Here is a 23,449-nt window from a genome sequence, read left to right as displayed (position 1 = left end):
ATATCACTCTGTTGGGCTTATAACGTTCCGTCTATATTTACCCAGGCCGAGTACTTCGACAATTCTGCCATCAACAAACAGTACCTGCCATTGAGGCCACTCGGGGTCGCAGCTTCAGTGTTTCTCATTCTAGGTGCCAGTCATGGCTCCGCGCCTGGCACCTTAGGACCCTTTGGCACATTCTCAAACCATTTCCTACTACGTGGGTCTCTCATTCTTATTTGAAGTGGACTACCGAGCCCTCAATTACAGGCAGAGCGAAACTACGCAAGGATGACGCCATAGATTGGAAATATCATAATGAAAAGCTAACAAACCAGGCATTCTTTGCTGGCCCGATCCCGATTTCATCTGTGCTTGAGTCTTCTACTGACAAGGATTCTAAGACCAAACCTATTATTTCAAATATATGGAAACGGCTAGGACCGAGGGTTGACATGGGTTTGACACTTGCAGATCGGCTTGGTCCTCGATCGAGCGCGAAGGACAGACTGGGCCCTCGAGAAACATCCGTTCCTCCCAAGAAAAGGGCCAAAGTGATGATGGGTGAGGCTTCATCTCTTCGAGACGGGTCGTGCGAACGTGACGACAAGGGAAAAGGCAAACTTTAGTTTTCAACTCGTATTATTTGCTATTATTATTATCGTTATGTGTGCTTTCCTTTCTTAGAATGTGTGTAATGGGCTTTGCACGGAATTAGAATAAATGAATAAAACTTTATTACTATTTATTAAAATCCCCAGTTTCCGCATTCAAAAATTTTATTTTTGTATTACATTGGTCCGGTTTTACTCTTAACAAAGAGTTGCCTACGTATCTGCTTTCATAGAATCAAACCGGGTTCGTAGTTCTCCCGTTAAAAGATTTTGCAGCGTCAGCAAATGCCAACGGCTTAAAACTTATTCTAAATACATATGCAATTCAAATATTAGTTCCTAACATTTAAGAATGAGGCCTTAAGGATAGTATTTCTTCAACCGATCCAAATTCGTCGGATTTTTGAAGCCGTTCCCATCCAAATCTGTCAACTTAATAGCACCTTTTGTCAATATCTTCTTCACCAAATATGGGCCCACCTAATTCAGTTTGGACTTACCCCTCGGGCCGATTGGCAACAAAGCTCTAACTGACTTGAGAACTAAATCTCCTTCGTTGATCCCTCGTGGTTTCACCTTCTTATTAAAAGTTCTCTATATCCTCTTCTGATAGAGTTGGACATGATACAATGCATTCAAACGCTGCTCATCAAGCATAAGGAGTGAATCATATCTAGCTTGAACCCAATCCGCTTCCGGGACTTGGCTCTCGAGTAGGATTCGCAGGGATGGTACTTCCAGCTCCACTGGTTGAACTGCTTCCATTCCATAAACCAAGTAATACGGGGTTGCTCCCGTAGCTGTTCTGATTGAAGTTCTATACCCCAATAACGCGAAGGGTATCTTTTCTGGCCACTCTCTATAGTTATCAGACATCTTCCTCAAAATGACTGTAATTGTTTTATTAGCAGCCTCTACCGCACCATTCGTCTGTGGTCAGTATGGTGATGACTTGTGATGTTTGATTTTATACTTTTCAAGTATAACTGCACTCTCAGCCTGAAAATGAGTTCCAGGATCACTGATGAACTCATGTGGTCTCCGTACTGGCAAATGATATCATTCTGAATGAACTGTGCTACTTGCTCCGCTTTTAGCACTTTGTAAGATTTAGCCTCTACCCACTTCGTAAAGTAGTCAATTTCAACAAGGACAAAACAGTGCCCTCCAGTTCCTGATTGGTTTACTTTTCCAATGATGTTGATTCCCTAGGTCAAAAATGGCCAGGGTGACGTCATGGTGTATAACATAGAAGGTGCCACATGTTGCACGTTGGCGAATACCTGACAATTGTGACAGTGTCTGATATACTTACAACAATCTGTTTCCATCGTTGTCCAGTAATAACCAATCCTCATGATTTTACGGACTAATATATGGGCATTCATGTGTAGCCCACATTCTCTGTCATGGACTTCTTCCATAACCTTTTTAGCTGTCGGTCTATTGATACATCGCAACAGAACACCTTGAGCCGTATTCTTATACAATTGTCCATCATTGGTCCTGATGAATTGGTAGGATAACATTCACAGCGCGCGCTTCCCACGCATGTCAAGGTCGGGAGGATACTCTCCTGTTTCCTTGTATTTTAAAATGGCTGTGTACCAAGGTTCGGTTTCACCCTCCTCGGCGTCATCGATTGCACTCACATAGGCAGGTGACGATCTTCGTTCCGACACATATGGGCATACTATCTATGTGATCGGGAATGTTGATCAAGGCAGCTAGTTTGGACAATGCATCTGCAAACTGATTTTCCTCTCTCGGCAGATGAACATATTGAATATCCTCGAACTACTTTTCCAATTCTTCGATTCTGGTTTGTTATGGGGCCAAACTTTGACTCTTAGTTTTCCACGACCCACCCACTTTATTGATCACAAGGGATGAATCTCCATGTACTAACAACTTCTTCACACCTAAGTCTAAAGCATTGCGTAAACCAAACAGAAATGCTTCATATTCAACGGCATTGTTCGTTACATTGAAATCTAGCTTGATGGACACGGGCACGTGTTCACCTGTTGGCGAGATAAGAAGAATTCCCACTCCATATCCCATGTAGTTCGATGCTCCATCGAAATACAAATCCCATGCGTCATTCTCGACATGTACCACGTTTTCGTCGGGAAAAGACAAAGTGTCGACAACTTCTATTTCTTCGATTGGGTTGTCGGCGAGGAAATGGGTTGTCGGCAAGGAAATCGGCGACTGCTCTTCCTTTGATCGCTTTCAAAGGTACATATTTGGGATCGAACTCTGTAACATAAGGGTCCATCTCGACATTCTTCCATTTAGCACTAGTTTTCAAACAAGTACTTGATTGGATCCATCTTGGAGTAGACACTCACACTGTAGCTAAGCATGTAATGTCTCAATTTCTTTGTTGCCCAAACTAGGGCCAAACACGTCTTTTCAAGAGGTTTATACTTCACTTTATAGTCTAAGAACTTTTTAATGATGTAGTAAAAAGCTCTTTCTTCCTTGTCAACTGTTTGGGCTAACATAACCCCCATTGCAGTATTTGTAACAGTTAGATACATCGATAAAGGTAGCCCGACCACGGGTGGACTTAAAACTGGCGCGAAAGACAACACTTCCTTTACTTTATCGAATGTGGCTTGATACTGGTCATCCCACATAACGTGCTCTCTGACCTTCAGTTTCTTAAAGATCGGCTCACAAATCATCGTCAACTTCGCGACAAAATGACTTATGTATTGAACTCTTCCCAGGAAACCTCGAATTTCTTTCTCGGTCTCGGGATGGGGAATTTCCATAATGGCTTTGATCTTTGATGGGCCCACTTCGATGCCACGGTGGCTAACGATGTGGCTCAAAAGATTGCCAGAGGTGACCCCGAAAGCACACTTCGACGGATTCAATTTCATGTTGTACTTCCGCAACCTTTCAAAGAATTTTCTAGCGCGCCAAGATGGCCACTACGTTATCTGGACTTAACTATCATGTTATTAACATAAAATTCAACTTCTTTGTGCATCATATCATGTAACAACGTCGTTGCTGTTCTCTGGTACGTCGCCCCGACATTTATCAATTCGAAAGGCAATATTGTATAACAATAGGTTCCTAATTGTGATGTAAACACTGTCTTATGCATATCTTCCTCAACCATTTTTATCTGATTGTAACCGACATACATATCCATGAAGGACAGTAATGCATGATTTGCGGTATTTTCAACCAAGATATCGATGTGAGGTAACGGAAAATCGTCCTTCGGACTAGCTTTGTTCAAATCCCAAAAGTCCACGCACACACGAAATTTACCATCCTTTTTCGGCACTGGCACTATATTGGCGACCCAATCCGAATACTCTGACACTTTGATGAACCCTGCATTGAATTGTTTATCAATTTCTGCTTTGACCTTTAAAGACCATTCTGAACGCATTCTGCGTAACTTCTGCTTTACTGGTTTAAATCCTAGTTTGATCGGGATTTTGTGCTCTGCAATTTCCCTATTAATTCCCGGCATGTCTCTGTAAGACCATGAAAACACATCTTTGAACTCACCCAGAAGATCGACAAACCCCTGTTTCTCTGCGGGATCTAAGGTAGTTCCTATCTTAAGTTCTTGCAGTTCTTCTAAGGTTCCAACATTAATGGTTTCGGTATCTTCGATTACCGAGCTTCTCTGGTCGTATTCCTCCAACCCTTTAACCAATTGTGGAGGTGGTTCCACCTCCTCCTCTTCTTCAGATAGTTCACTCTCGGCCTCATTCTCAATGTCATTACTAAAAAAATCATTTTCAAAAATTGAATTGTAATGTAAATAAAACAAGTCGTAAGCAAACTGGTTCATATTATTATTGATTTGAAATTGCACGAAATGCGCTAACATTTGGGCCAACTGATCAGAGGTCAGTGGCGGAATGACAGAGGTACCCGAGACAGGCCCTGGAATACCAGAACTAGGAGAGGGTGCAACGAAAAGAAAGACTAGGGATGGGGTGGCTTCGACACCTGGCTCCTTAAACTCGATCCTAGGACTCTCATCAGACTCGGACTCGGACTCAGACTCAGACTCAGACTCGGAATCGGCATCTGGCACAAACATTTCTCCTTCTAGGGGCAGAAGAATCTTATATCCAAGATGCAGAAATTGCCTAAGTCCATCTTTGTCTTTGATTCCAGATCCGACATCCTCTTTGCCGAATGGAACCACCACTGGTGCCAGACTTTAGTTGCTTTACTTACCGCCGTTGCATCCCAACCGCATCTAGGTAATATATATCCCACCATTAGATCCTTTGAAGAAAGAACTTGGTAAACAAGGGTCCTCTTGTCCTCACTCTGGAGGGTTGTAGGTTCGGAAGGATTTCTTATGAATCCCGAATAGCGTAAGGCCCATTGCTTTCTATTTTCCTCTGTGCTTCACTGTAACTTCAGATATCAAGGCTGTGACATCTTTTCTTTCATTAACTCATTCATCCTATCATTTTCCAGCTTCAGAGCTTGTTCCCAGGCAGAGTTATTTTCCTTAGTCTTTTGTAGTTGCTTAATGAGGGAGGCCTCTGAGGTCGTCCCATCACTAATAACCTCGACTAAAGTGGACTCCTTATCCTTTGAAATAGTGGCATGACTGGCCTTCTCTACCCGAAATGGCCGGCCTGAATGAGTTATTGGACTCGAGGGCTTCTCTTCTCATTTTCATAATTTCATTCGGAGTGTGTGGGACAGCTGTACCTTTAACCAAGTACACATCGTCTTCATTATCATCCCAAATGCCATTAATCTCTGTAGCACTCCGGGGACTATGTTGGGTACATTCAATAGCAAAGTCCTCGATTCGAATCTCGTTACTTAAACTCGGAAGGTACTTCGAGCAATCAATGAATTCCTTCCTCACAAAGAACCCATTAAGACGGCATAACGGCCAAATCAAGTAGGTTAGATCGACATTGTCTTCGACAAAAATCCTATTCGCGTGATGACCAAATGGGTTGGTTATATTGTTAGGCTTAACACTTGGAATCGGGAGCGTTCCATTCTCGATCATATCTTGAATTTCATGTTTGAGACGGTAACAGTTTTCCATATCATAACCTTTGCCTCGGTGGAAGGCACAATAAGCTTCAGAATTGTGGAACCTTTTCCGTTGTTCCAACGGTGGTTCTGGAGTAGGACCAATAAGACTCAATTTCCCTTGGGTCGTAAGTCTTTCTAGGGCATATGCATAAGTACACCCTATATCAGTGAACGCTCTTGGGTCAGAGTGCTGCGGTTTCTTAGGAGTTCCTCCCGAGAAACTAATTGCTTGAATATGATTGGCAGTAGCCGAGGTCCTTGCCTTAGATGATGAGGCACCTTAGTATCCCTTAGGCTTTTCTGCCTCATTCTTTCGGAAATCATCCTCAATTCTTATCCCAACTCAAATAAGTTCCTTAAACGAGACAAAGTTCTGATATTTGTTCTCATTTGGATAGGCGGGTCAAAGATTCTTCGCGAACCTATCAACCATTTCGGTTTCATCTGGCTACTTAGCCAACTTCACACTTTTGGCACGCCACCTTGCAAGAAAATCAGTAAATCCTTCATTTTGTTTCTGCACCATAACCTTTAGTGTTCTCATGTTGGTCCAGATTTCAACATTATCTGCATAATGCTTACAGAACGCCACTGTGATATCTTCGAATGTAGGAAAGTTCTTAAGCTCGAGATTATAGAACCACGCCTTCGGGTGTTGCTTTAAAGATTGGGTAAAGATTTGGGTGAGCATGTCAGCAGGTACTCCCCTTAGTGCCAAGTACTCCTTGTAGGACTTAACACGATGAACTAGGTCTTATGTGCCCTTGAACTTGGGAATATTTGTGAGCACAAAATTGGTGGGTAACTTATCCAAAACTGGAGCAAAGGTCCTAGCATTTTCGAAATGGATGCTCTCTCCTCGGGAGAGCTTCATCTGGTCTTCAACCAACTTAAGCCTTTTTCTCAAATTCAGTAGGTGGAGGAGTCACTGGTTCTTCCACGATGAGCTTAGTTTCAATAATGGTCAAACAAGCAATCACTTATTCCATAGTATCATTCATTTTAGTCAGTAGAGCTTCTATTGCTTTCTTTCTGGTCAGAGGTGGCATTTCCGCAAGAAAAACCCCGAACTAATCAATACTTGAACCAAAACTACCGGCACAGTTTAGGACTCGACCCACATACTTGACCATTGACTCAAATATGACTCAAAGACTGGCTTAGACCCGGGAAATGAACTAAGCGGCTCATTTGTAAGGGGTCTCACGTGAGAAAGAAAGGGTCTTAGACCTAACAAGGACTATGACTCGACTCAAACTAACTTTTTGACTTAGACTTGACACCGACTCGATATGACAAACCCGTGATTGAACCAGACATGGTCCATGGGCTCGTGAAAAATACCTAGTAGGCGTTTTTTTGTTCTGACTCTGACCAACTGGTCGACATGCATGACTCGGACCCAAGAGTGAGCTTGGGTGACCCAACTGGGTCGTGTTCTAGACAAGACACGGTTCACTTGAACCTTAGACAAGGCTAGACATGACTAACATAGACAATCACAAGCCTAACTAGGATAGACCTCACCTGGCTGACTCAAACACTATTCTAGGTTTGGGTTAGGTTCGGAACATGGTTCATTTGAATTTCAAAATCGAAGAGGATTGAATTAAAATGAGCTTTGAAATAGGCAGCATGCCAGCTATAAATGGCTTATTTTGGTCAAAAATTCGAATCCTAATTCGGCAGCATTCCGACTTTAAAACACTCTTTTTTCAAAAGAGATAAGTTCAAAACTTCGGGTTTGAAAACATGGACGATTATTCGAAAAAATGGGTTGAACACGACTCAAATTTCGAAAAAATACAAAATGGTTCTCTTTTTTTTTTTAAAAAAAGTGATTTTCAAAAAAAAAAGGAAAACAAAAGACTTGACATGGGAATCACATAGCAAGTAGTCATTCGCATACAAGCATGAATACATGAATCCTAGACCCAACTAAGTCTCTGTCGGTCTTCTAAATTGGGTCTATGCCAATGATCCCACTTCAGCTAATAAGCCAAGCCTCCCACAAGCCCGTAGCTTATGGTAGAACAAGTACTCGAAGATTCAGAGGAAACCACCTTGATATTTAAACCAGGCATAGTGGACGTCATCTCTTTACCTTGAATTCGACCCAAGGAGGAGATGGCCCGATCCTTAAAGTATCAATTGGGTTTATGCATGAAATATGTTGATAAATACTAATTCAATTGAATAGCCACTATTTAACTTTTCGAGTTACACTAGTCCCCAGCGGAGTCGCCAAAATGTGGATGTGGGAATTTGATGTATCCACGGGGGTTTTTCAAACACAAGGAGTCGCCGCCAAATTAAAGGAAATTTGGAAACCGTTTTAGAGAAAATGGATTCGTGTGAAAATACGTGTTGGGAAGCTCATTCAAACACCCAACCCCGCCCGTTGTAAACAAGGGCCTCTACTAATGTCAAACAATGGCCAATATTAACCGAACTAGTATTTGTCGTATGCATTCATTCATTTTAAACCCTAACATGTAAAAGCAATTCTAGTAGTTTAAATGCACATAACTTCGTCAAGTGATTTAAACATGTGAGTCCATTTAGCTATTCTAGCATAAATAAACAAACAAAGATAAGAGAAAGAAATTCATTATTACTCTAGCGGCGCTGCAAACAACATGGGTTGGATTACAATAACAATTGCAATAAAACCAATAAGCAAACAAGGCATTAACAAACACCTATAGCAATGAAACAAGACCTCTTGGCTGAACCAAACACACGGCCATATTGGCTACCAAGGGGTTCATATATGACTTGTTCTAAGTCAAGTGGGGTTGTAAACAAGTGACATGTGATAACATAATCATATGCAAATGAAAAGAAGCAAACATGCATCCAAATCAAACAATTGTTTCACAAACGATTGGCATATGAATAAGGCAAATTAGAGGACTAATTCTTAGTCTAAAATAGCCTAGAAAACCGTGCCTAAAGACATCATACACGAGATCAATTGACAAAGCAAACAAGCATGACGATAATCGAACAAACATGCTAACGGTTTCAATTAAATCATAATTAAAACAATTAAATCAAAACATGCTTATCTAATCATGTGAATCATGCCAAACATACATAAAATAGACTAATTCTTAGCCTAGAAGAACCGTGACACTCGACATATATATGAGACAAACAAATCGACACAAACAATTCTAATTCATGCGATTTCATGCAGTTCTAATTAATTAAACTTAATTAATTAAATTAACATGTGAACAAGAAACCAAATTAAATCATACAAACATTCATAATCTAATTTAAATAAACAAATCTCATGTTCATGTTCATACATCTCATAAATCATGCTAAAATATGAATTAAAATTAAACAATTTCATTATTTGATCTAACTAACCACAAATTAGCAAATCAATTCAAAGATGCGAACTTTAATAATTAAACATAATAATTAAACATAAAAATCATGTTATAATTTTAGACTAAGAGCATAAATATCAAATTAAGCATAGATTTGAGCATACGAGTAAATCTAGCATAATTAACTATAATCATGTGAAAACAATTCATATAACAATATAAATCGTCTAATTCCTAATAGAAATTAATCCACACAATTAAAAGGCCAACTTCAAAAACAATAATCCCATCCTCCTCCATAATCATCAACAATATAATAAATATCGCATAAATAACATAATTAATACGATAAATATAAAAAGCGATAATTAAACGAAATAAATTGCATTAAAGGAAGAAAGAAGTGATTTTTGGTACCCTCGGCTTACATGTATCTCGTATGCAAGCTTCTTGGTACGTCTACGATGGTTTTCAAATCAACAATTGAAATCCAATTTTGAAATAAACAAACACGTTTCACGTGTTTTCCCGACTTTGCGCAGCGATTTTGAAATAACCACCACGGCTTCAATACTCAACAGTTTTTCAAATCGAAAGATGTTTTGGAATCCTTGAAGAGAAAAGTTTTCAACTTTGGCAAAAAATCAGACCTTAATTTCTTTTAAGACAATTAAAAACAACGATGAACAAGGGCTGATAGAAACGCGAACAAGGGTAAAGGATCGAGCAAACTAATGCTCAAAACATTACCTATGCTATTGTAAGAAGGCACGAATTAATCAAGGGCACTACCTAGATTGTGAATGAAAAATTTGGTGAATTGTAATGGAGATTTGAGGGTGTTTCGAGGCAATTTTTGTAGGGTATGCGAGTGTGCTCAGTTTTCCGGGTTTGTGCTTGAGAAAGAAGATGAAGATCTTCATCAAGTTTTTATCAGTGCTTTAGGCTATGGCTTGTGTTCTTTGTGGTCTCTGATATATCAATATTGTGTCCCTCCTTTCGAATGAGGCAAACGAACCTTATATAGCTAGGTATTAGGGTTTTAAAACCGGTTGGAGAATAGGAAAGTTACAAGAACTCGGTTTTGGAAAGTGATCTTATGCAACGATTTCTCTATCTTTTTTCGATCTTTCTAGCTGGGAAAGGTAAGTATAGAGATATAGAGAATCTCTAACTTGATGGGTAAGGAAGGGAAAGAGCTTGGAGCTCAAGAAAGAGCTCCATAGCTCTCACAAAAACAGAGCACGGGTAAGGGCTCGGGTTCGTTTGGTTGTGAGTCGTTGGGATTTGTTTTGGGGTTGGCTTAGATGAGTTATGATCCATGGTTAAGGGTAGATATGTGGGCTAGGTAAGGGTTAAGTATTTGAGTCAAATAGGAGTCGAATTGGGGCGGGTTTAGAAGGTCTAAAGAGGGGTTTTGGGTTGCTTATGGTAGGGCTTGAAGGCTAGGCTAAGGATAAAGATAATGGGTTTAAAGTTGCCTCGATATTCGTGTCAAAACTCAGCTCAAATCGCACTTTAAAATCGCTTCACAAAACGCATCAAAAACGTGTTTAAAAACCGCTTTAAAAACTCGAACTTTCGAATTAAATAAAACGATAAATAAAAAACGTCACAAAATCACATTTGATCTTTTTAAACCAGAAAATCAAAATAAGCAAACTTGATTTTTAAACCAAAATCAATTAAAAGCTTTTAAAAAATAATTTATAACGATAAATCGTAAATAAAAACTCCTGACTCGAATTACATTCAAATCGAATGAAATAAATTACATTTCTTCCATAAATAATCAAATCTTAAATAAATGAAATAAAAACTTTTTTTTCATAAATTTTCAAAGCACAAATGTAAATATACAAATAACCATTTATTTCAAAACAAAACAAAATGCCAATTTAAATTAACAGAAACCCGTCGTCGTAACCTTTCTTAAATCCATGTGACGTACCCATATCACGAGCACGTCATTTTGAGAATACATGTGTCCTATTGTCATCGGGTGCCTGGCGGGTTCTCTATAAATTCCGATATCGACAGATATGGGTATCTACATATGTGAATTTAACTAATTCCTCATATGATTGGCTAAAACGAATTTGCTATCTTTTATTCTGGTTTATTCATTCCATGTTATGTCCGTAATCGATAAACTGTCTTTGTGCTTTATGATCACTCAACCACATGTCTAACCTTACATTTAATGGTCACCCACCTTATTAAATGACCTCACCTACACTTCCAATAAAACCCTAAAACTATCCTAAACCCGTCGTTTTTCACTTAAACCCATCATCTCCCCCTTCCATCAACATATAAAACTCAAGCTCTCAATTTTCCATGGTTAAAACTTCCCTCAATACCAAACTACCTTCAAAATCAACCGACATGTCTCAACACTCGTCCTCTCTTGATACCACATCCAAACCTATATCTAAACCCACTGTTGGAGTTTCTGAAAAACTGAAAGGATCCCATGCCTTCCCCATTACTCCATCTCCAGAAACTTCCACCCCAACTGAACCAATACCACCACCAATTATTCCTTGCAAGACTCCAACTCCTTTCTTGGGTGGAAAAAGAACTAGATCTAGGTTGAAGAAGACCAACTCTGCCTCAAGTACTTCATCAGAGCCTATCCTCATATATGACAATAATGTTGGTGAGAAAGATTCGTTGGACCACCTACTCTACTCGGATGATGAGGTAACCCAAGATACGAGTGGATCTAGGGTTGTTCAAAAATTGACTTTGAAGAAGAGAAAAGCCCCATCACAGTTGTCGGATATTGTAGAAGAAGAAAAAGAAGAAGAATTCGATGAAAATAAGTAAGAAAGGGACGACATTGAGAATCCTGAAGAAGAAGGAGAAAATCCTTCACATGAATCTGAGAATACTCTCTCCGGAGAACGTCTTCTTGAAAAGGCGACTAAATCTGTTGAAAAGGATATTGAATTCGTTGAGAAGGGGGTAGAATCCGTCGAAAAAGTAGTAGAATCAACTGAGAAGGAACCCCCCCCCCCCAAGAAAAAGGCTTAGGGGAAATCGGTTGTTGAGAATGGAGGGTACCTATCTCCTAAACATACTGTTACCTTGTCCGGTAAGTGGGATCCCATCCTTGTCAAGAAGCAGATTGAGGACAACAGCATGCTCACTCCACAAATTAAGAAAACTTGTGAAGAATTGATCTTCAAGGAGGCCATTCATACCTCACGGGTTTATCCGTCTTAATGGCTTACCTCTGACAACGCCTTTCCTGCTTTTGAAGAAGCCATTGTGGTTCAGAGATAGGAGGGCCTTGTTCAAATGGAGGAACCCATTTTTGCGAGTGAGGTGATTCAATTCTTTGCTACCGTCCATGTCTTTCCTAGCCTGAAATCTCTAAATGTTAAGATCAATGATAAGTCACTCTCCCTTTCTCAAGTTCAATTGGCCAAAATTCTAAACCGCCGCCATCAGGGGTATGATCTTACCCCTTCTACAAGACCTGACCCGTTCTTGAGTACGCCTCCCCTTCTGTAATTGCCAAAACTGCCACTCATTCGAACCCCCAAATGCCAACCCGTTCACCCAAATGAACTCCCAGCCTTACCTAAATTGCTCTTCAACCTACTATGCCGCACGATTTATCTTTCAAACGGTCGTGCAAAATTGTCGGTTGCTCAACATTACCTGATTTACCACTTAATGACTCATCGCAAAATCAATCTACCTAAACTCGTGTTTAAATGCTTCGCTATGATTGAATAAAAAAAACCCAAGACCCCAACTATACCACACCAATTCGTCTACCATATGGGATGTGGATTTATGTGATTCTTCGATCCAAAGGGATGCTAGTGAAGAGCGTGGAATCTTAAGGGATGTTTGATACTATGTCCATTGGAAATTTGGGTAAGAATTTGCTGAGAACTCATAAGGGTCTATTGTGGACTATCAAAACCAAAACAGGTAAGGATGCTGAAAGAGGGTCCTCGAGCAAGGGAGGGGCTGTGACTAGGGTTCTGGATAATTCTGAGGTGCTTTGGCTAGTCTTACGGATAACGTGGCTTGTCTAAAATATTTAAAGGTTGATTTGGCGTCTGTAAAGACTACCCTTGATCTCCTCAAAGGAGAAGTGGACATTGTGTCCACTTTGCTTCAAGCGAAACCTGATAATGATAATAAGGAGGATGTTGATGCCTCGGATGATGATAATGATGACGATGACTTGAATGACATCCAAGACGCGACTCACTAGAGTTGTCCTTTCCCTTTAAAATTTGTCTATCTTTTGCTTCACACCCGTTGTCCCTCACTCATATTTAATTTGATGGTGTACTAATCAAACTTTGGTTAGCCGTGATGAACATGCTGTCTGAACATTTATTTAGACCTTGTTAATGTTGACTTTGTCATTTTGTTACAAATTTAGTTGTCTTTTACGTGACGTAATGTAATACCCGCCCTGTTTAAGGACCCTTTGACCGACCGTTTGACCCCAGAAGGCCATGGGAGGGGATAAGCGAGAGGTTAAGGGAGATGTGTGATTGGTTGCTCGATCTAGCCGGGGCTACTCGGCCGAGCGGTGTTAAAACTCGACCGAGTAGGGCTTACTTGGACGAGTATGAGAGTACTCGACCGAGTACAGCCGCTGTTGACGCGTTATTATAAAACGCAAGTTCGTAAGTCTAATTTTATTTTCGATGGTTCCCTTTCTCTCTAACCCTAATATATCTCTCTCTCATCTATCATCCACTTCTCCTTACACTCTCACCTAGCCTAGACACTAAACAAGGATGGGGATTGGTTTATATGTGGAATATGCGAGTAAGGATGTCATTGTTGTCGACTTTGGTCTGTGTCTCAAGGTAAGTCGTCGTTCGTTGTTGTCTTTCAGTAGGTCTTTGGGGTAGTTTTGTAATAGGATGTGGTTACTGTTTGTAGCGTTCGTCACGGAGTCTTGCTTGGCTAGTTGTTGGATGCATTTTCATGGATTAGCTATAAGGTAGGGTTTCCCTACTCGGTTTACTATTTAATCATTATAAGTATATGTTTGTATTGTTGTACGATTGTTTATCTATTGATCGTGGTTGGTGTGTTGGAGTTGATGTTGGTGATGTGATGGTTGCTGATGATGTTCGTGAGGCGCGTCCTCGGCTGAGTGGAGTCACTTGCGGGAGCGGCTTCACGCCCTAGTTTTGCCCTCCGTGGAACCCGCCACAGGAAGGGATGTGCACATTAATGAACAGGGTTATTGCTCGTTGATGAGCGGAGATTTGGTGGGGATTGGCTATGGTCCCTCATTGGCGGTGTGGATTACCTGTTGCGATGGGTAATCTGGCAGGGCTATACACCTTGGTGTGTAGTCAGTTACTGTGTGAGATCGGGAGTTAGAGGTGGATGATGATCAACAGTTTACCTTGTTGTATTTGTCTTATTTTGATTTACAGTAAACTGACTTCGTGTTATGTTTTTAAAACTGTGGTGATCCATTCGGGGATGGTGAGCAGTTGGTTTAGCAGGTACAGTTGGTCTAGTTGCTTGCGGGCTTGGAAGGGAATTGAGTCACCGCGCTACCGGAGTAGATGTCCTTGCCACATATGCCTAATAGTTATCATAGTTATCACATTGTATCTTGCTACGCTGTTTGTGTTGTAAAGACTTAAAACTATTTTAATAAATGTTCTTTCATTGTTTATTTGATCTACTACCTCGGGCAACCGAGATGGTCGTTCATACACTGGGCTGGTCCTTGGTAAGACACCTTGGTGTACGGGGGTGTTACAAAGTGGTATCAGAGCGACGATTTTGGAACCTGAACCAATGAACCAAATGAACATAGGGTGTCAAATTAAAATGAACCTGGTATATGTGTGTTGGGAGCCCCTTATGTCGGTTTTGGGTGAGAAGGCGTCCTCATCTCAAAATACCGGCCCCAATCATGCTTAATCCAGTCACCGTGGAAGGGTAGATGATAGGACTATTCGATATTAAGAGTGTGTGTCTTGGGTACATGTTAGCATCAGCTTGTGCGATGATGTGTGCTTAGTATTATGGGTGTAGTACTTGTGAATGGTTAAGTTTGTGAGTTGCCGGATGGATGATAAAAGGATGACATGAATTGAGCAAGGTAATATGTGACCAGGAAACTTCGTAGGTGCTATAATAGACCTTGTGTCTGAAATGTGTTTGTAGGTGGCCTCCCTAGGAGTAATGAAGTACCGAATTTGTGTAGAATTGCATAATAAAATGTGTCAACGTAAGTTCATAGCTTAAACATATCTATTGTGTAGTCAAGATTAGTAGTATGTATTCGTGATGACTTGGATTATTTTCTACGGTGTTGTGCAACAAACAGGAATTAATCGTAAATAACTTAATAATGTTTATGATTCATGATGTGTCTTATTGTGATAGAATTAGGGTCTAACGGTGATGAGCTCGATTATGTGGAACTCCGAACGTCGTTATTTGTTTTGCAGATTTGATAATTTGAAACTTCGTTCCTGTTCTGTTGGACTCGGCGAGTAGAGTGTACACTCGACCGAGTAGGCCACACTCGGCCAAGTAAGGAGGCACTCGATTGAGTACCCAGAATGACGGATTAAACGTGCGACTGATCTCTGGATACTCGACCGAGCAGACCAAATACTCGAGCGAGTAGTCCATACTCGGCCAAGTAAACCCGATACTCGACCGAGTATCCATTTATCGCGATTCAGCTCGGTTTAATTTAAAAACCCTATAACTTCTCTTATTCTCTAATTTCCGCCTCATTACTCTCTCTTTTCCTCATAAATCTTCAAAACTCTTTCTCTCTCAAAACATTTGGGTGATTCTTTGTGGTAATTGCTTGTGGATTTCATTCTTGCTTGTTCAAAAACCTCAATAAAGGTAAAGTGTTCAATCTATTTCTTCAATTTATTATCAATTTATGGTAGTAATTGCTCAAAATTTCGAATCCCTAACCCTTGTAATCCGAGTTTGATGTTTCTATTGTGATATTTGGATCCTAATCACTTTTAAACAATGCCTATGTTTTCCCCAAAACGCCTATCTTGTGTTACAAAGCTTTCTAGGGTTTGCTCCAAATTTGATTTTTGGTCCCTTAGATTGCCTTAGGATGTTCTTGAAGAGTAAATTGGTAGTGAAGACACTCTTTTTTTACTAGCATGATTTGTATTTTGTGAGAAAAATTCGTCTAAAAAGGTGTATAATGTAAAAAACAGTCCGTACTATGGCAAAATTTTGAAAATACCCTTGCTAAAATTCATCTTTTGCAGCATGCCGAAAACAAGAGCCCCAGCTAAGAAGCGGACTCATGCCAATGTCCATTTGGAAACGGTTCAATCTTGCCAAGAACCCGTTGTCCCTCCGGTGGAAGAATATCCATTGGTAATCTTTTCTGACTTTAAGCAGCGTAATGTTTTTGTAGCTTTGATGAGTCGGAGCATGAGACCAACCCGGTGTGTGAACCCCGACATTTTGGAGACCTTGGGAGTTAAGGGGGATATCGTGCACATCTTTGAGATTTTGGGGATGGAGGGCCTTTATCATCTACGTAAGAAATCCTACCCTTATCTGACCTTGAAATTCTTGAGCTCCTTTGTGTACAATGTGAAAGGGAAGACCGTTTCTTTCCATCTTATGAACGAGGATCATGAGTTGACCATTGATGAGTTTGCCGGCCACCTGGGCCTAGAGGCGGAGTAGGAGGGATATATTAGTGATGTGGCAAAGAACAGTGGGGCACCCCACTACCTACCTTACCTGACTGGCCGACCTGTTCCTAGTGCTAGTGCTATGTTGATCAATGACGTTCAACATGTGTCCCTCCGAATATTTCTTAGGATGATGACTTGCCTTTTGTTTGCAAGGGATGATGTGAGTAAGCTGAGTTCTCATCAGGTCATGTTGTTGATGTCTTACCTTAACATTCGTCGGGGTAAGCCTTTCTACTATAGTGCTCCGGGGGTAGTATGCTCTAGTTTGGACCATATGGCGCAGTCTCCGAACCGTCATATCTCGTGTGGGCCGTTGTTACCCGCTTGGCCCAGAGGCTAACTGACTTTGAGGCTCCACTTCCGACGGGTAACGAGTTGTTTGAGGCCGTTCCTACGATGGATGAGAAGTATTGGTGTAATATTAGGTGGCTTAGGAAGTTAGATGATGGGTCGTATGCGTGGAGAGTGAGAGGATCCAGGTGGATGGTGCTTCTTGATCCCGAGCGCTTACCTGTGATTGACCATTTGGCTGAGTATTACCCGGGGAGTGGTGGTGTTAGACCTGACCCTCCGTCCTACCTAATTGACTCCACCATTCTCTTAGACCTACCTGAGCCTGTCACAATGACGGAGAAGCAACCGGTTGCTCCTCCGCCCCGTAAGCGCCGTAGAGGGAGAGTGCCGAGGGAGACTGGGGTTGAGACCGAGTCCTCTTTTTCTACACCTAGCTTTTACCCACCACAGTACTCGCCCTACCCCACCGTCCATGACCCCAGGATGCAGTTTAGTGACTTGACTGAGTGGATCTCCACTACCTTGGTGCCCCAGAACATGCACGAAATGGCCCTCAACCAGAGCATAGGGACACAGCTGGCACAACCCGTTTGGTGGAGGGGATCCGAGGTGTAATACTACGGTTTTCTATGTCTATGGGTACTCTATCAAGTATGTGTGGCACTCGATCGAGTAAGGGGCACTCGATCGAGTAAGTTACTTACTCGATTGAGTAAGTGAGTCTCACGGGTTATTTTAGCCGGGTTTTTTTTAATAACGCATGATTAGTATAAAAGGATTCCGTCACCTTTCTTAATCAGTTTTCACTTTTCTAAAACCTTTCAAGAGAGAAAAAAAGTTACGTTGTTCTCCTTCTTTGCGTTGTTAGCAAATCCCAAGGGCTAGGATCGTCGAATTGTCTTGTTCTTTACATCGTTGCGATCGTCGTGTCGAGAGTAAGTTCCTTGTATAATTTATGTTGGGTTTCGTTGAGTTTCTTTAAAACCCTAATTGGGTATTGTTGGGGGTTTTGGGTGATTTGTATGATTGTGGTAGTAATTGTATGTATGCATGTTATAGGAGGAGGATTCGTTGAGGAAAGATTCTGATTAGCTGCTAAGACCGTCTGTGGTGTTTGCTTTCCAGGTAGGGTTTCCCTACTCGATATTAATTACATGGCTTGATTGGTTTGATGTTGTTGGTATTGAATAATTATTGGATTGGTTTCTGATATGGTGGTTGTTGGTAAAGTTACTGTGATTATTGTATAACTGTCTGTGATCTTCGGGGTGCCTCCCTGGCTGAGTGAAGTCACTTGCGGGAGTGACTTCACGCCCTTGATTCACCTTCTGTGGAACCCGCCACAGAAGGGATATGCACATTAATGAACTTGGGTTTATCGCTCGATGGAGATGAGCGAGGCTTAGATGGGAACGGCTACGGTCCCCCACTGGCGGCGAGGAGTACTTGTTGCAATGGGTACTCTGGCAGGGCTACACACTTTAGTGTGTAGTCAGTTGTGTGGAGATTGGAGATGGTGACTGGAGATTGGTTTGAGCTATTTGAGCTGTTTGTGATATTATTTCATTGTGGCATTTGTTTTTATGTAATCAGTACTGACCCCGTTTAAATGTTTTAAAAACTGTGGTGATCCATTCGGGGGTGGTGAGCAGTTGTTTAGCAGGTATATCTTGGATACACGCGGGATCTAGCTGGGGATGGAGTCATCACATATCAGAGTCTTTAGTCTTCCGCTGTGTCTGATGAGGCAGTTCCTTCTAGTTGGCTTACAGTTTTGAGAAGAGTTATATTTTACTTTACAGTTGGTTTTGTTATGTAATCACTTAAAGTTATTTATTAAAGTACGTTCTTTTATGGTCTATTTGATATACATTGCCTCGGATAACCGAGATGGTAGCATTATCATGCTTTAAGTGGTCCTAGTAAGGCTCTTGGAGTATGGGAGTGTTACACAAGGTGGATACGAGAGTCTTCTATAGTTACAACGTGGACCCTGGCTTTTGGAGACCACCAGAGGAGACAGAGTTTGGCTGCCTCGCGGGACCGTGGGGAGCCAACTACGGCAGTTAGCTCGGCGTTGGAGGCTATTCAGCTGGAGCCTTTCAGGGAGCAGATACATCAGGAGCAGGTACATCCGGCACAGGTGGTGGTGAGGAGATAAAGGAGGGTCCATATATGTGATTTTAGTTCTACTTTTGGATTTGTTTTCGGTTTGTTGTTGGATACTTATCGTTCTTTATCATACTCTTTTATTTATGATGGTTGTAACTGGCCATAAGGCCGCTACTTGCTTGCAAGTACTATGTTTGTGATCTTGAGACCTAAACTATTAGTTGCTGATGGAGTATAATGATGATTGCAGGTATGGTCCTTGATGAATTAGTGGTTGGTGTCAAAATGGCTTCCTGACCTTGAAAACTCGACCGAGTAAAATGGCATACTCGGCCGAGTAACTCTTACTCGACCGAGTATCCCTATATACTCGGCCGAGTACCCGGAAAATGCACTCTTCGTTAATTGAATTTGTTATAAACCTAAATGGATAACTCTTTTGATACGTGTATCTTTCAATACCTTGGTAATATATTCGGACTTTATAGGATGCGTCTTCCGTATATGATTGCGATGTATGTTTGAATTTGAGGTGCGCCGATAATAGTTATATATGATGGGGTTATGGGCATTAGCGGTAGGCAGAGTTGATCAGCGGCAGTGGCGTTTTCATACCTCTCACATTTCTCTAGTATGTAGTGTGTCTTGCCTCCTGATTTGCATATATAAGGTGATTGTTTACATATGTGTGGATGTGTCGTCCTTGTCTTGTAGTAGAGTATATGTTACGTAATTATTGTTGTCATCTTGTCTTTCGTTGACTTGGGTGGATGGTAGACTGAACTTCGGGGACGAAGTTCCTTTTTAGGAGTAGATAACACCGCGACAAAAGATAAAAGAAAGATAAAAGTTCGAAGGATTTGACAAAGTTTCGCTACGCTTTACCTTTTCTTCTATGTCCCATCTTTATTTAACTTCCGAGTTATGGGTTGCCACAAACTTACAAACTTGCGGTTACGTAATTCTCTGGGTAGTTGTACACAATAACAGTTAGTGATGCTTATGGTCGTTGAAGTCTTTCCTAGAATGTCTTATGTGTCGTCTTGTGTGTCTTAAACCTAATGTGTCTTAAACTTTGGGGGTGGTATTCGTCGTAGTGAAGTGTTAGGTTTGGCCTTAGGTGTTACCGCAGCGTTGGGAGGTGTGAGACGAACTTCGGGGACAAAGTTTCTTTTAAGGGGGAAGACTGTAATACCCGCCCTGTTTAAGGACCGTTTGACCCCAGAAGGTTATGGGAGGGGATGGGCGAGAGGTTAAGGGAGCTGTGTGATTGGTTGCTCGACCTAGTTGGGGCTACTTGGCCGAGTGGTGTTAACACTCGACCGAGTAGGGCTTACTCGGCCAAGTATGAGAGTACTCGACCGAGTACAGCCGCTGTTGACGCGTTATTATAAAACGCAAGTTCGTAAGTCTAATTTCATTTTTAACGGTTCCCTTTCTCTCTAACCCTAATATATATCTCTCTCTCATCTATCATCCACTTCTCCTTACACTCTCACCTAGCCTAGACACTAACCAAGGATGGAGATTGGTTTATATGCGGAATGTGCGAGTAAGGATGTCATCGTTGTCGACTTCGGTCCGTGTCTCAAGGTAAGTCGCCGTTCGTTGTTGTCTTTCAGTAGCTCTTTGGGGTAGGTTTGTAATAGGACGTGGTTACTGTTTGTAGGGTTCGTCTCGGAGTCTTGCTTGGCTAGTTGTTGGATGCATTTTTATGGATTAGCGATAAGGTAGGGTTTCCCTACTCGGTTTACTATTTAATCATTATAAGTATATGTTTGTATTGTTGTACGATTGTTTATCTGCTGATTGTTGTTAGTGTGTTGGAGTTGATGTTGGTGATGTGATAGTTCTTGATGATGTTCGCGAGGCGCGTCCTCGGCTGAGTGGAGTCACTTGCGGGAGTGGCTTCACGCCCTAGTTTCGCCCTCTATGGAACCCGCCACAGGAGGGGATGTGCACATTAATGAACAGGGTTATCGCTCGTTGATGAGCGTGGATTTGGTGGGAATTGACTGCGGTCCTCCACTGGTGGTGTGGATTATCTGTTGCGATGGGTAATCTGGCAGCGCTACACACCTTGGTGTGTAGTCAGTTACTGTGTGAGATCGGGAGTTGGAGGTGGATGATGATCAGCAGTTTACCTTGTTGTATTTGTCTTATTTTGTTTTACAGTAAACTGACCCGTGTTATGTTTTCAAAACTGTGGTGATCCATTCGGGGATGATGAGCAGTTGGTTTAGCAAGTACAGTTGGTCTAGTTGCTTGCGGGCTTGGAAGGGAATCGAGTCACCACGCTACCGGAGTAGATGTCCTTGCCCAATATGCCTAGTAGTTATCATAGTTATCACGTTGTATCTTGCTACGTGTGGACGCGGGCCCACGGGGGCGCTTGGGAGGAGAACAAGCGTTTGCATTTGTGGAGTCGTCACCAATTTATTGTGGAAAATTGGAAACCGTTCGAATACCTCGTGCCATGTCAAGACACAAAGTAGTGACATGAACACCAAGAACTCGTTACCCTTAGCATTCTATGTCTAGAATGACTCTCGTGGATGCCAATGAACACGGATGTTCACAAAGATCTGGAGTAAGGGGTGAGGGTACGTATTAGGAAGCTCTTTTGATCGAACACCTAATCCCGCCCGCCTCGATAGCGGCCTCTACTAATGATTAGGGAAATTGTCTATACTCGATATGTTGAAGGTTATATGCATGCAATGCAACATCCAATGAATTGATCCTAGCATGTGAGAATTAACTAAGTCGGTGAACAATTAATTAGCAAACAATTAGGTCGAAGTAGGTATTTAGATTCAATTACATGTGAAGGCTTACAAATGGTACAATAAAAGAAATAAAATAAATACAATAATGAAAATTACAATAATTACATCGGATTCAATGATTTATGTCGAAAATACTTTCAAAACGGATAATTTGAGAAAGAAAAGAACAAAGGAATTAACGAACAGGAATTAGGCGATAATAAGATTAATAGTCATTTAAATACGTAAACTAAGTCAAAGCAGAACGGAAGTTCAGAGACAGAAGTCAACCTGGAACAGGCGCAGCAGAGCCGCGCCCTCTGGAAGAGGCGCAACAGTTGCTGCGTCTGTTCCAAGGGTGAGTTCTGGCTGTGAAGCCGGAACTGCAAATCGTTAACATTCTTGGGTGATTTTAATGGTTGATTATGATGTTCGACTCAGATGAAAGTGATTAATAGGTTAATTACATACGAATGGGTCATAAAAACGATAACACATGGATGAAACGAATGTGAATTAATTAATTACATGAATGAAAGATTGATTAGTGACATCGGTGAACTAATTAGGGTGAATATGACGAATTAATGACGGATACGACAATAGACAGATGGAAATATACCAAAGATCGATTTCCAGAAACTCAATATGAAAGAATCGAATCTCTACAACCCGGATTGATTTTAATGACGAAAACCCGCAAATATTGGTTATAAGGGATTTAAGTCGGGAATTAATGATGAATTATATGTATTAATGATGATGGACAATGTACATGTGAAATTATTACGCTATTATGTCAAGAAATTGAAGAACGAACGAAAACAAACAAAAACAACAAATTGATAGAGGACGAAGGAAGAAGAAAGGAAACAGAATCGGCGGCACCACGAAGAGGGCGCAGAGTGTCGCGTCCTTTCTCGACGGTTGTTCTCTGATAATCCGTAAAAAGGGATTTAAACAAAGGGTTTTATAAATCGGTTTAAGAAGTACTTTCGACATAAATCTTACATTAATGATACAAAAAGTAAATAACAATAATAAAATAGGGATTTACACCTTCAGACTTACATGTTTGACTTAACGAGATGAACTAAGTTAACGTTTTAGTGATGTTCGACTCGAATGTAACGAAAGTGCCCTCGAAAGAGGAAAACGATTAAGATTAATTAAGTTGATTGATTGTGGAGTTGGTCAAATTGGTCGGTCATGCAAACGAGGCTGGTACTCAAAAAGATCCGAGCTTACGTGGTCGAATGTTCAAGCACGTAGACGCCAAAAAGTAAGAACGTTGTCTAGAATGCAAAGGGAGAAGAGAAGGGCGGACACTCGCGTGAGAAATATGAGGAGCGAAGGCTCCTATTTATACTAATCACGTGGAGGAATTAGGATTTTCGGAGAAACTTTGGAAGTGAATCTCGAAAAGATATGAAAAGATACGAAAAAATACGCAGAAAAGGACCTGGGAAGAGGTGCATCATGCACCGCGTCTCTTGGAAGAGGTGCAGCACCTGCTGCGTCTGTTCCCAGGTGGTATCCTCCTGCGGAAGAAAGATTTCCGTGTTTAGTTTATG

At 41.3% G+C, this 23,449-nt stretch overlaps 1 protein-coding gene across 1 annotated transcript; it reads right to left on the bottom strand.

Annotated features, from left to right (window-relative positions):
- Positions 1-1,190: 1,190 nt before the first annotated feature.
- LOC141655245 (uncharacterized) lies at positions 1,191-3,289 on the bottom strand. Its single transcript, XM_074462334.1, has 6 exons — positions 2,951-3,289; positions 2,469-2,828; positions 2,130-2,293; positions 1,880-2,039; positions 1,619-1,804; positions 1,191-1,526 (listed from the first exon to the last, which is right to left on the bottom strand). Exons 1-6 carry the CDS (start codon positions 3,287-3,289, stop codon positions 1,191-1,193), a joined length of 1,545 nt encoding a protein of 514 aa, XP_074318435.1.
- Between the last annotated feature and the right edge of the window lie 20,160 nt (positions 3,290-23,449).

The sequence above is a fragment of the Silene latifolia genome, chromosome 5, assembly GCF_048544455.1.
Source record: "Silene latifolia isolate original U9 population chromosome 5, ASM4854445v1, whole genome shotgun sequence".
Taxonomy (NCBI): domain Eukaryota; kingdom Viridiplantae; phylum Streptophyta; class Magnoliopsida; order Caryophyllales; family Caryophyllaceae; genus Silene; species Silene latifolia.
This window is presented reverse-complemented; position numbering and strand designations above follow the sequence as displayed.

Coding starts and splice junctions, on each gene's coding strand:
- LOC141655245 (XM_074462334.1), bottom strand. CDS start 3,289: ATGATTTGTGAGCCGATCTTTAAGAAACTGAAGGTCAGAGAGCACGTT. Junction 2,294..2,468: donor CATCCCTTGTGATCAATAAA/GTGGGTGGGTCG, acceptor CCGATCACATAG/ATAGTATGCCCATATGTGTC. Junction 2,040..2,129: donor ATGCGTGGGAAGCGCGCGCT/GTGAATGTTATC, acceptor ATGTATCAATAG/ACCGACAGCTAAAAAGGTTA.